This window comes from Parasteatoda tepidariorum, chromosome 4, assembly GCF_982258835.1.
Source record: "Parasteatoda tepidariorum strain Cologne lab strain chromosome 4, Ptep-v5.0, whole genome shotgun sequence".
Classification (NCBI taxonomy): Eukaryota; Metazoa; Arthropoda; class Arachnida; order Araneae; family Theridiidae; genus Parasteatoda; species Parasteatoda tepidariorum.
Window position 1 is genome coordinate 3,394,511 of NC_141758.1, and position 14,604 is coordinate 3,409,114.

Below are 14,604 nucleotides of genomic sequence, written 5' to 3' on the forward strand. Positions count from 1 at the left end.
ATTATGACATAAAAAATTATAAATTTTTACGATTCTTACTCGAGAAACATTTAGAAGTGATAAAATTGTGCCAGATGTATTTCAATATATTGATCGAGAGGCAGAGGGTTACACATATTGCCACCCAATATTTGCAACATGTAATTAATTTTTCATTTATTCCAGAATAGGTGGTTTTTGCATCAAAATTGCCCAAGTGCTGAAAGACGTTTAACTTTTGTCGAATCTTGTACAACCCACAAAATAAAAGAAAAACCTTAATAACTTTTTAATGGATGGTAAAATTTTAACGTGCAAACTTCTCAATTCTAGGGCATTAAATGTACAAATTTTTTAGAGCTGGCGATATTTGAAGTTATGACACAAAAACACATTTTCGCTGAATGAACATTTTTTTTTCTAACGAACTGAATCATTCCCAAAATAAGGACTGTCATCTAGAAAATAGGATGCAGAGCTTTGGAAAATTGAACCATTTACTGTTAACTTCAATTTTTGCGTATTTTGCCATCATCAAAGAAATATTTTTTTTTCTAAATTTTTATTTTTTTAGAGCATTGTCAAGGATTGCCTTCAATTTTAGATTTTTGTCATTTAAAAGTAGGTAGAATAAAATAGTGTGAAAATTTTTACGCCTTTAAAGTTAATTTATATTAATCATTAAAAAAATATTAAATAATTTTTAAAAATTTTTTACACAGAATTACAATAAAAAAACAAGCTTCATGGAAGTGATCAAAAGTTACGGAGATACGAGTGTTTTAGAAACTGGTAAAAGCTTAATTCACGAGATATTGTTTTAATAACGATAATTTTAAGATGTTTAGGTAAGATAGAGTTCTAACTAACTAGGTAAGATAGGGTTCCCACAACCTAGGAAAAATAAACGAGTAGTTGCTTAGATTTTTCAAAACTACTACAAAATACATCAATTTAGTTTTCATTTGAGAATTACGAAATTATTCTAAAGGTATTTTTTTGCAACCATACATATTTTCTTTAAACTAAAAATTTTTTCGTAGCTTGAAACATCTAGATTTATCTCACTTTTGCAATCACTTTCAAAAAATTTGCAGTCAGTGGGAACCATATATGGCAACGTTACTTTTAAAAAGTAACGAGTAAAAGTACAAGTATTTTTAAAAAAAGTAACGAGTAAAAAGTAAAAAGTTCTTATTTTAAAAAGTAACGAGTAAAAAGTACAAGTAAAAGTACAAGTACTAAACAAAAAAAGTAACGATTTAAAAGTACATTTCTAGGAAATCGAAAATTCAAAGTAACCTAAAATTTTATTGAATAATATTCTTATGTTCTTTAATGTTTTTGCAAAATTGTTGTTATTTATTTAATTATTTTTAATTTTGAAAGTTATGGACATTAATTTATTTTTAAATTCGGAAGAATATTTTAATATAATTTTATAATATAATTTTAAAATCAAATATAATTTTAATATCAAACTTTTTATGGATTTGCACGAAAAAGAAATTTTATCTATTGATTTTAATTTTTAGTTTATTATTTTTATTTATTCAAATTACCATTGATTTAAAATTGTTTTACTCTATAGAAACGCGTTTTAAAAGTACAAACATAAACAAAGCAAACACGGGGTTTCAGATAGCTTTATGATCTTTGAGCTAGTAAAAAATAATTGAATGTGCAGTATAAGTTGAAACAGAACAGTCTACAGTTTTATTTGTAACAAAGGCTAATGCTGAAGTCATGCGAGAAAATCATTTTCCGAACATTTCTGCCTAACGGAATAATTAAAATTTATAAACGAATTTTAGTATCAGCGGTATAGCACACCAAGTTCATCACTATTGACAAGATTGAATCCTCCAAAACACAATAAGTATAAGTTTCCTACAAACGTTAAAAAACTAATTAAGTAAAATCGGTAGTTTTCTTCTTTTTTTTTACAATTTACGACTTGTTTACAGTAGAATAAGAAAGAAAAACGTTACCTTCTGGTAAATAGATTAAGCAATCTGATTAGATTATAAAAAAGAGTTTACAAGGGAATAAAGTTTACAGAAAGAAAATAATAAATCAAACTGCAAGTAATATTTGAACATGTTCAAGATCGGCGAAAGGAGTGTGCGGACACGGGACTGGGTGATCCTCCCCATTAAACCTAATCTCATTTAAAAAGTAATATAAAAAATAATTAAAAATTTTCTTTTTAAAAAAACAAAAATTTTAAAAAACAGAGATAAGAACGTTTACTTTCCAATGAAGTGAATGGAGTTCGAATCCCAGTCATGGCTGGTCGATACAAATTCTGCATCCAGCTTGCATAGACTACAGTGCTGACGTAAAAATATTCTCGGTGGTATGGGTTAGAATTCCCTAGCCATCGGGCTAACGTGGGAGGTTTTCCTGGTTTTCCTCACCATGTAATGTCAATGCTTGCTAGTTTTATCAAAAAGTCCTCCACGAAGTCACATTTCTCCCAATACTTGATCCAGGAGTTCCCTTGTCTTCTAGATTCGGTTCAAAATTACAAAGCTAAGGAGTTAATAGTCGTAAACCCAATAAATTGGTTCTGCTGTTCAACGACGGTTATGAGTTTGCACAAAAAAAAGAAAAGAAATAACGCATGACATGCAATTTATAAGAATCAAATTAATATAGTTCGCGCTAATTTTCCGGGAACGTTTATTTTATGTAAAGCTTTTCTTAAAATGTGTTGGGAGAATTTCTTTTATTTTTTATTTATTTTAATTTTTTTTTATTTACTTATTTTTTCTTAAGGAAAGTAATAATGAATTTGATAAGAAATTCTTGCAACACATTTTATGATATGCATTCCTGGAAAATTAGAATAGATTATATCAACTCTATTCTTATAAGTGGCATGCCATATTTCATTTATTACTTTTTCTTGCCAACCCATAAGAAGAAATTTTGATTTAAATTATTTCATTTCTTATTTTTTTCATCTTAGGATTCCGTAAGTATTTGAAAACAAATTGCACCTCATTCCCCCCCTCCCCAAAGAAAAACACGTTTTAAAAGCACAAATATGAACAAAAGATGTGGTTACAGATAACTTTAGAATTGCTAATTTGGTGGCGTAGAGCCAAGAAACATGTCATTCACGTAGATGACTAAATTTGGGAGGAACAAAAATGAAACATTAAGGAGCAAATTTTAAAAATTCTTCGATAAAATTTTAAACAGAATGGTGAATAATTTTATTAATAACTATGGTTAATATTACACATAAACGAAAAAAGTTAACTTCTCCATTTCTACCGAAGGGATTATTTGAAACCTTTAAACTATTTTTCAGGGGCTAAAATGGGTGCTCTGTCTAAATTTCCCAACCCAATGACTTTGGAATTACGAGATATTTTCAAAATAGCATTCAGCAACAAGAACAGACAAAAATACAGAAGAAATACAAAAGATAATTTTAAAATTAACTGAAATGTACAATTTGTTATCATTGATAGTACCTGAATACACTGTAATAAAATGTTCACGATATTTCATAAAACAATTTCAAAAGTGACAGAAAAATGCATGCAAAATACTATCCAGAAAACGACAAACTTACAGCCACATAAACCAATAAGCATTCCATTCTTTTTTCCCTTCCGTCAAAATCTAAACAAAAATCCAGACTGCAATAAATCGGTTGTTTACACGTTTAAATAAAATAAAAATGGAACCGCGTATTAAAGGCCTGTGATACATTATTCGAAACAGACTTCAATCACCCAATATCATCCAAATGAAGATCACGTCCGCTGGAGTCCTGTATGATACTGTAATCGGTCAAGGGAGAATTACGTACATATCATGGTTCAGCAAGATACGTACATAAAATTCTAGAGGAAGTAAAAATAACCAGTATATATATTTTTCTGAAGGAAAAAAAATGTTGCTGGAAAAATTTATAGAAATGGAGCAAATGAAATGCACTTTAATTTTATAAGAATTGTGTGGAATCATAGACAGACTCATAATAATTTTTTCATTGAAAAGAAAAAAGACGCAAGAGAACATTATATTTATTGTAATTTCTTTACAACTTGAAATACAATTATTCAGTTTTCGGTGAAATTTTAAGGGAAACATTAAATGTTGCATTTTAAATGTCGATGTTTCAATATAAATTCGCACACTAATCTTGTAAAAGTTTCTGGATATCCAATATGAACTCTGTGCTCTGCATCCTCCACTGCTTCGTAGACAGCATTTGGAAAATGATTGAGAAACACTTCTTTGTCGCTTGGCCTGGGGGAGAAAACAGATTGCTCTTTTAAAATACAATAATATGCTCACAAAAATGGTGAGGGTCAGATCGCTCAGCTTTCGGAGTACCGGTTAAATGCATACTGGGCAGTGGCACTTGACCTTAAGAAACATTGATGTATTTTTCATATTTTATAACAGTCGTTGAACAGCCGGCCCAATGCTGGGTTTACGGCTATGAATGTGCAACTCCGTAGCTTGTTATTTCGAACCAATCCAGAAGACAAGGAAACTTCTGGATTAGTATCCCCAGAGGTATGATTTGTAATGGAAACATGGAGTACTTTGTAACTCGACAGATTTAACGTGCATCAATCACCATTTACTACACGGGGAGTCTTCGGCAGGCAGGGATCGAACCCACGATTCCTTGGACATGGGCCCAGTGCTCTAGCAACAACAGGCAATGGGAACAGGGTAAATGTACCTTATCCACCATCCTTAATTAAAAAAACAAATTAAAGATACAGCCATAAAACTCTGGCAAGATATTTGGAACACAACTACAAACAGATCAACCACCAAACACTACTTCAAACGAGTTAAAGTTAACAGATTAATCTGCGACCCGGATGTTACTTAAATTTTGACCGGGCATGAGTTTTTCCCAGAACACTTAAATAGAATCAATAAACAAGTGCACGTGTTCAAGTCAGACAGAAGGCACGCCAGAACACTATCTATACGACTGCGAGTAAACTGCGCAATACCATTTAAAAACACTAAAAGGAGAACTTTATGAAGCCATTGGGGACTCCCTACAGAATAATAAACAAATTAAAAACAATGAATGACATAGCCTAAACAATAGACACACCTGCCCTGCAGCTGGCCTGCTCTATACAAGCAGACAGTTGTGCCCGGTAACACTAGCTGTTGTCCGTGGGGTGCTAAATGTTAATAAAATAAGTAAATAAATATGAAAAAAATTTCTTGTAATGTGACTATGTGATATGTCCTGTGTTTGTATCTGTTTATTTTGTTATATTAATGTACGATGGCCTGTATGTTTTTCCCAAAGGGTGCTAAACACAATACACAAACACAAATCCCTGGGTCCTGCTGATCTCCGATACGGGGGTATATTGATTATTGGTGGGGGATATTGGTTACGCAGTGGCTATGAAAAACCGTAAGCCCACTTACTTTTCGCTTTCCCAGTATTCATCACAGTATTATTTTTTAATTTAAAGGACTCAATACACACTTACTTGCCCAGTATTCTCTACACAGATGTTTTTCAATGTTAAAGACTATGATCTGATATACACTGATAGTTTTCAAAATAACGAGTCTGGTGTCATTTCTAAATTTTGAGAAATTTCACACCCGACAGCTGCTTCTGCCCCACCTGCAAATGCTTTGGTAGGATGCGCTCTCATAGGGAGGAAGCTTGTCAATGAAGGGCAACGCTGTTAAGAATTCCGATCCACTTTGGTATTCACTTGCTGGTTACATAAAATGGAGCCCAATTTTACCATGTTTTGGTACTTTCACTATCTCCAAATATCAGTTGGAGGTTGCACCAAAAGTAGGTGCTTTGAAAAAACAAAACACATATTTTCGTTCCTTAATTTTTTCTTTTTATAAAAGCAGAGGAAAGTTGCATCATTATTAGGTATTTTTAAAGTGCGCAAATGCGGGCCAAGGTTGCTATGTACCGGAAGTAGGTCATTTTATGACATATCTCTAATCTTTTACATCCCCTACCAAATTTCAAAAGGCAACTTAAAACCATGCATGATTCGTCCCGGTACATCTTAGACCGAGTTGTAAAGAAAACATGACGTCATAAACAAATATTGTTCAGTTCACCCTCGCCGTCAAATTTTTGTGTCTTTTACCAAATTTCGGTGCAATCAGTTGCACCATGAAAGTATTTCTCAATCATACTTTAAAATAAAATAATCTTTCATTTAACGAAACTTTGGGAGAACGAGAAACTTTGCACCAAATACTGGATAAATATTTACCGATTTTTCACAGTGTAGTGCTGCTCGCTAAATGTCTTCTCAAAATCAATGTGAAAATTTCTTAAGCATTTTTGAATCGTAAAACGTCCTTGTGAAATTGTAATAAATGTAAAAATACCGCTCTTAAAAAAAAATGCAGCGTGTTTAGCGGTGAACTGACTGATTTTAAAATCATGGTCATAATGTACAATAGAGGAATGAAACAAACCGTAGTAAACATTTCATAAAGAAATCTAATAATTGACATCAGAATGTCACTTCAAGTCATCGATGATCAAAGCGATCAGTTCTGGTGTCGAAACGTAAAAAGAGGTCACGTACCGGATTAAGATTTTTAAAATCTGTATTCAATTAAAAAACGTGTGTATTCTGGTACTGGAATATCCCTGGTTATATTGCAACTTTTCCGCACTTATATTCATTTCGCGAACTCAGCATGGAGTGCCATCTTTTGTAACTAAATCTCGAAATTTCTGCCAAAAATTTTACAACTTCATAATAGACATGCCGTAATTTGTTTCATTCTTCTGTCTTCTTTTGTTCCCAAGGTTTAAAATTTTTGTCCTCACTTGGATATGGATGATTGATCGTATAAAGTTTAGCGCAGATGGCGCTGTGGGTCGAAATTTGCCGTAAGACTTCGGGTTACTATTTCCGACTGAGTTTTAAACCTAAGCTTGAAAAAACATGCCTGCCAATTTTATTATTGTAGTGTTTTTAATATAACGCATTTTTTCAATTTAACTTTCAACGAAACAAACAACAAATGAATTCGGAAGACTCCGCAAGATTTCTATGATGATTCCCAACAACTAAATGAACGGCGCTATTTTTCACAAATATAGCCAAATAAGGGATAACACTCAAAACTTGGCGAACCTTACACTTGTTGTGATATTACTTTTGTTAAATTTGTTTTAGGCTTACGATCTGTTAGAATTTATAAATGACTGAAAACTCTTATGAATGTTAAAATTAAACACAAGTCACAATAATGAATATTAAGCCTGCTTACACATCGCCTGAGATAATGGGAGGGACATGCCGGAAGCTTTCTAAATTTCTTCCAATTTTGGGAAGCTTGTTATTGCTTCAGTCCACCATCCATACGCATGCATATACCAATGCATATACGTAGGCATATGTGCATATATGAATGCATGTATGCATATACGAATTTTTCTTGTGAGTAAGCACAACTGTGGTGAAGAAAAAAAGGTGATCTTACACGTTAACCGGTGAAGATGTGCCATAGATCATTAAGACGGGACCTTCATATGTCATTTCTTTTTCAATCCCTTGTATGCTACAGGGTGTGAATTCTCCACTCTCCATTAAATTCTGCAAGACATCTAAATTAGTCTTCCACTCAAATCCATCTCCACTGGAGTTCACTCTGAGGGCGAGATCTCGGCCGACCCACTTTACGGGTTGGAGAGCGTTATTATAGGTGCTCTCCTCTGTCTGAAAAATAACATTTTATATATATATTTATATATTTATTTTATAACAGTTATTGAACAGCCGACTCAATGTTTTTGGGTTTACGAATACTAATGTTCATCTCAGTAGCCTTGTCATTTTAAACCCAATCCAGAAGACAAGGAAACTCCTGGATCAAGTATTGGGAAAAATTTGCCTTTTTGATGGAACTAACCCGCATTTGCGTTACATGGAGAGTAAAATCACGAAAACCTCCCACTGTTAGCCTGACGGCAAGAGGAATCTAACCCATGGTTCGTCTAACTCTGAGGGTATGTTACGTCATCACTGTGGTCAGTGCAAGCCGGATGCAGAATTCGTGTCGACCAGCCATCGCTGGGATTCGAACCCGGTCTACCTCATTGGGAGGCAAGCGCAAAAAACAAAAGTATTTTTCTCGAAACTTTCCTTCTACTTTAAAGGACTGAAATGACTCTGTCCTTCAAAACAAAAATTTGAATGACAAGGTGGTTCCGCTCTTGCTCTTTCAGCTTCGTGATTCTCCTCAATCACCAGTTTTTTTTCCCTTGTTAAAAGACAAAATTTTCTCAAAAAAAGTTAATTTTGCTTACATAAATCATTGTAATTTAATCAAAGAAATTTTTTTAACTATATTGTAATAAAATAATTAACAAAACTTGAAAAAAAAAATTAAACTTCGAAATATAGAATGTGTGAAATGATAATAAATGAGAAGTAATTTAAATCAAACAGTTCAAATTGGAAATAGTTTTATATGTTTCGAAATTTTCTATATTTTTAAAAATTTCAATGAAAATGTTAAGATTTATATCAAGAAACATTTAATCTCTATCTCTGATTTTTTATTTTACTTATTAATTTTTTTTGTTCATGTCGATGCTAAGTCAAGCACGTGTGCATGAAATAATATTTTTTTACAACAGAATTTCTATTTAAAGCTTAAAAAAAAGGAATGAGAATCGCGGGGGAGGGGACGCTTTAATTAGCAATAACTTTCAAACGAGTTGAAATTTTGAAGAAAACTTGCTTTAGGCCATTTCAGAGAGTCAAATTATGACTCATTAGTAGCATTTCTGAAACTACTTTTAAGCTACGGTATTCGGTCCTCTTTACAAAAATGAGATGAATTAATTAAAACTAGGAGGCTCCGCCCCCTGCTCGCTAACGCTCGCCAACCACCGAGAATTGCTACGCAATCCTATGTGGTTCACGCCGTGAACCATGGCTCGCTGCGCTCGCTCGCCAATGAACACAATGTTCTAGCACAAAGACATAATATATTATCATCAAAGACATAGTATTTTATCATCAAAGACATAGTATTGTACTTATGTAGAAGATTTCTACCAATGTTCTTATTGACTTTTAAAAAAGTATATTAGCTATTTAGATTGTACATGGTGAAAAAATCAAAACATTAGCTAAATAAGAAACATATTAGCAAAATAAATTATCAAATATTGCTTCACTAATATTCTGCATTTTAAAGCGTGAAAATTCAATGCATAAATAAACGCGAAATATAAAAAAATTCAATGCATTCAATACAAACACTAAACGTTTTTTAGACGTTTAGGTAGGTCCCAGTAGAAAAATATCAATTCAACAGCGGCCTTTTAAAGCATTCTCACTTCAATTAATTAATTAATTCCTAATTGAGTTTAAATTAAATATTGTCGTGTTTTTAGTGCATGAATCTGAATTGAACAACCTGATAATACTCACTCTGGTTATTGTTATCTGGTTGCTCACTACGTGCTCTTGAGCGCCGAATCCAATCAATTAAAAATGAAAACTGTTGCCAGCGCGAGAAAAGAAATATCATTGGTTTTATTGATACATACATACGTACGTATTAGCGTTTTATATAATATAGATATGCATTGATGATAATACATCATGAATAGAAAACTTATTTTATGCTTGTTTGTGAGACAATTGTATATTATACTACCTCAAAAAACTTCTCTCCCAGATTTTATTTAAATTTTAATCGGAATTAAAATGTTGATAACTGTAATCACTTTTTTACTATACATTTTTTTTTACTGTTAAAATTAATTTATTATCAATAATACTTTACGAAGGATGTTCGTAAAATAATTTTATCGAAAATATACCATTTCAATATTTAGTTGTTTAGATGTTACATTATAAATACTTTTACTACTGGTCGGTGGTCAAGATAATCGGAAGCGATTTTCTTGGCTTCCGATGGTTTTCCTTCTAGTGGTCGGTTGTCAAGATAAACGGCAGCGATGATCTTGGCTTCCGGTAGTTCTTTTTCCGGAGGAATTAAGTGCAGCACTTTCCTCAGCATGATTATGTAATCTTTGCACCATTTATCAATCGCCGGGGAACTGTTAAGTGACATATCCTCTATGATAATAGAATGGAGTCTATGGGGCTAAAAAAACAAATGATATTTCGACTTAAAATACTGTAATTATACGGTTTTATGAAACTTGTTATTCTATTATTATTACATTCAGTCAACCATCCATTAGAAAGATGGTTGACTTTTGAACGAAAAAAAAATGTCAATTTTCGATTTCCACAGGTTATTTCTTTCACACATCAAAAATTATTGAGAAATTGTTTCTAGATTCTACAAATTATGTTGAACTGTTCATAAATTCCAGAACTGTTTTTGAATTTTAAGTAAAATTAACGACGTAGTTTAAATTCTAGGTGAAATCGAGAATTTTTCTTTGATTCTTCTTAAAATCTACGATATCTATTAGATTATAAGTAAAATCTACAGCTTTTGTTAGATAAAATTCTGTAATCTGTTCTATCTAATTTGTTTGAAAACTTCTGCAATTTTTTATGGATTCTAATGATTAAAACTTTCTTTTATCATGTGGTATATTATATAAGTGTAAGGAAAACCGTTCGTTGTTGAGCAGCCGACCCAATTTTGAGTTTACTACTACTAATGTTCAGCTACGCAGCCTTGTCATTTTGCACCCAATCCAGAAGACAAGGGAACTCCTGGATTAAGTATAGGGAAAAATTTGACATCGTGGAGGTCTTTTTGATGGAATCAACCTGCATTAGCGTTACACAGAGAGAAAAAATACGAAACCTTTCCGCTGTTAGGATGACGGCAATGGGATTCTAACCCATGATTCTTCTACACTGAGCATATTTTATGTCAGCACTGTGGTTGATGCGAGCCGGAAACGGAATTCGTTTTGACCAACCATCGCCGCGGTATTTGATTCCCGGTCACTTTATGGGGAGGCTCGATCCCCTGAGTCACAACAGCTCTTTCATTGATTTCGATAATTTTCCTCCAGATGGGAAAATGTCGTCAAATTGGCGATTTAAGTACTTTATTCGTCCTAAAATCCTGATAATTCCTTACTCAAAAAGATTGTTTATAATTATGGTCTTGCCTTAAGGCATTTAAACTGTAGCTATTTCCCTTTGGCGAAAGAGTTCCGAAAAAAACTGTTAAGCTCCTCTACTCACATGCCTGAATGCGAAGTTCATTGCAGTTAAACCACCCATACTGTGACCAATGAGAATGGCTGTTGGAATTCCCATAGAGTCCATGAAGCATGCAACGTCATCCGCCAAGTTGTTGTAATCTATTTTATCAATCCAACCACTGTCCCCATGGTTTCTTGCCTCCAATGAGTACACCTGGAAACCATGATGCTTACTTACAATAAATGTTTTAAACAATTTTACAAAATGTAACGTCTTCACCACCTTTAAAAAATATTTTAAGACTCTTTATCAGTATAAAAACAAAATTAGGGTTCCACATTGAAATTTAAGTAAGGGTAAAGAAAAGGAAAACAAATAATCGTTAGGAAAATTTGGCATAAACTCATCTATCGTAATTTATTGTAACCTATTGTTACCATTCAAATTTATATGGCAATACACCATAATCTTATGACAATCATAGAAATTTGTATGACTTAAATATGGCAAGACATAATTTGCTTACAGGCAAGACATAAGGATTTGCATGGCATTCGTATGGAAAGACTATGCTAATCATATTATAAGCCTATGGTAACCATAGAAATTTGCAGGGTATAATATGGCTAAAGGAAAGGAACATGGCCTAATGATGATATGCTTAAAGAAAGTTACGTATGAAAAAGCCCAGTACGCATACGTCATTAAACCAATCCATCAAAAACAATAATACTTTTCATTAGACTACGCCCACTTTGCAAAATTCCATTGTTATTTGAAATTACTTTTGATTATTTTAACAAAAAATAGCACCTCTGGAATTGACGATGTTAGTCACGTTGACGACAAAGCAAGCTTGACGCGAATAATACCCCAATGGAATTCGTCTTGAGAGAAGTATATATATATATATATATATATATATATATATATATATATATATATATATATATATATATATATATATATATATATATATATATATATATATATATATAAGAAGAGAATGGAATGATAACACATAGCCTATCACAGAAGACTTCTGGTTAGTAACGCATAACACAGCCAATCAAAATTGAGAACGCATGTGTGTGAAAAGGTAATAATTTTTAATAATGCTGTCACAAAATGCAAACTGGCCTCAAATAAAACTCAGAGGACTTCGAATCAAATAATTAAGAAAACTGTACTATTACGATTTATTAACTCAACAACAAAATTATAACTTCGTCATTCCAAAAAAAAAAACAAAAAACAAATTTCTCACTTGTAACGTCGAGCTATACGCGATCGCAGCGAACTATAGGGGGCGTTGTTGTATGAGACTAATACCTGCGATTTCTATATGAACAATCATTCAGTTACTCTGAAGACGTCTTTAATGTAGCGTGTAACATTGTAACGTTCCGTCTTTATCTTAGCTTATTAAATTTAAAAACGAAAAATGTTTGATATCCTTTCTTATGCAACCAAAAACAAGATGGTATCTCTCTTTTTTAAAGAAGGAACATCCAAAACACATCTGAAAAATATTTGTAAATAAGCAGAAAAAAATATGTATATTCTTATAAGAGTTAAACCTAATGCCTGAGAAATAGTTTTACTAAATTTATGATATAACCTGAAAGGCCTATTTAAACTTTACATTCCATAGCTTTAAGAATCATATTACTTCAAACATTGAAATAAGCAAAAAGTATACATAAACTTCATAATTTTATATAATTTAATTTTGTGAAAAAAGTTCTTTGACAACAATTTTTATCAAAAAATTTTAAGTTTTAATAAAAATCATTATTTAGAAACTGAAAAACGTAAAATAGAGAATGCTTACGATACAAAGCAAAAAAGAAAAAACCAATTCTAAAAATTCTTCACATTAAAATGAACAACTTTCATGTTTTTTCTTTTTTGATTCATAATCGGACGCAGAAAACCATTCTATAGAAAACTATCATCAAATAAGAAAAAAATTACTTAAAAGTAAAATTTTTTATTTTATAAAAATTAACACTTACCTGCTCTTAAATCAGAAGAATTCCAAAAAGATTTGTTTGTTCTTCGATTTTTTTACCATTTTTTAGTGCTACGAAAATGCGTCTTTGGGATTTACCAAAAATAGAACAAGATGCTATTTTATCTTTTCAGGAACGAAATATTTTGTCCATTGTCCACCAAAATCCGATAAGCTACTTTGATTTTAAATAAAGTGTTTTATTTTATCATTTGTCGCAAAAATTTTGGTGTAGATTGGTGGCACTTAAAAACCGCCAAATCTGTAGTTGCGGTGGCGTTATTACGTAAGTACCGAGTTTTTATTCCATACTTTTTTGAATCATATTACTTCAAACATTAGAATATGCAAGAAGTATACATTAGCACATAATGTTATACCATTTAATTTTTCAAAACAATTATTTTAACAACCATTTTTATCAAAAAATTATAAACTAAAAAACGTTAAAATAAAGAATTCTTAGGATAAAAATTCTTCATATTGAAATAAAAAAACTTCCATATTGTTTCTCTTTTTATTCTTATAGTTCTTAATCAGACGTAAAAAAGCATTCTGTAGAGAACTATCATCAAATGAGAAAAAAAAAATATTTACAAGCAAATTTTTTATTATAAAAATCATAACACTTACCTGATTTATAATTGCGGAGAATTCCAAAATGATATGTTCTTTGTTTGAAAACTTTATTCTCAAATAATAGATACATAGTTTAACCCTTCATTACTTTTATATAACATACTACACAGAAAAATTTTATAATTGTAAGATCCTGATATGAATTTGAATATGTTGCTAAAAACAGAATAGCTGAATTCTAGTTGAAATTATTCCTTCAGAACAAAAAAATACTTACCAAGAAAACAATAAAAACTAATTAAGAATCAGCACAAATGGCACTATTTCAAGTGATTTGGATATTTTTTTATTGTTGTTTTCCGAATTATATGGATACAGAAATATATACTATTCTATAACGAAGAAGAATATTCTATAGCTATTACAGTTCTGTACGTTCTGAATTCATTTTTATTTATTGGAACGACGAAAGCAATATTGACTTCACTTTAATTTGTAATGAATTGAAGACAGAAGAAATGCATTTTACCTTAATACACACATCTGTAACAGTATGCGATAGCGAAATCGGAAGCTATCAGTTGCAAGTTTGTTGATCATAGAAGTTGAAAATTACTGAGGAATTTTTCTTCAAATGTTTGACGTGTTCTGTTTCTGAAAGATTTACCAATATTCTGGAGAGTTTTTTCAAGTTCTTCTGCCTTTTTCTTAGGGAAATTTTGTAAGAAAATGGCGTCTGATTCCGCCGATGATTTTGATGGAACTAAATGAAAACGTGATAAATTAATGTCTGATATTTACAGGTTCCCACTAGAGGGCGTACTCGACCGTTGGGATCGCGAATAAAAAGACCGAACGACAATTTAT

The 14,604-nt window shown here is 31.7% G+C and overlaps 1 protein-coding gene across 2 annotated transcripts in view; it reads right to left on the minus strand.

The window, feature by feature from the left end:
* Positions 1-4,005: 4,005 nt before the first annotated feature.
* The window catches only part of LOC107453891 (uncharacterized), a 41,821-nt gene continuing 31,222 nt past the window's right edge, over positions 4,006-14,604 (minus strand). The window contains exons 4-7 of one of the 2 annotated variants that reach the window (XM_016070893.4): positions 11,184-11,357; positions 9,868-10,113; positions 7,471-7,706; positions 4,006-4,251 (exon numbers count right to left, since the gene is read on the minus strand). In XM_016070893.4, the coding sequence (XP_015926379.1) occupies positions 4,092-4,251; positions 7,471-7,706; positions 9,868-10,113; positions 11,184-11,357 (816 nt within the window). In that variant the 3' untranslated portion in view covers positions 4,006-4,091. The remainder of the gene's footprint in view (positions 4,252-7,470; positions 7,707-9,867; positions 10,114-11,183; positions 11,358-14,604) is intronic. The other variant, XM_071181919.2, reaches the window with a different exon arrangement.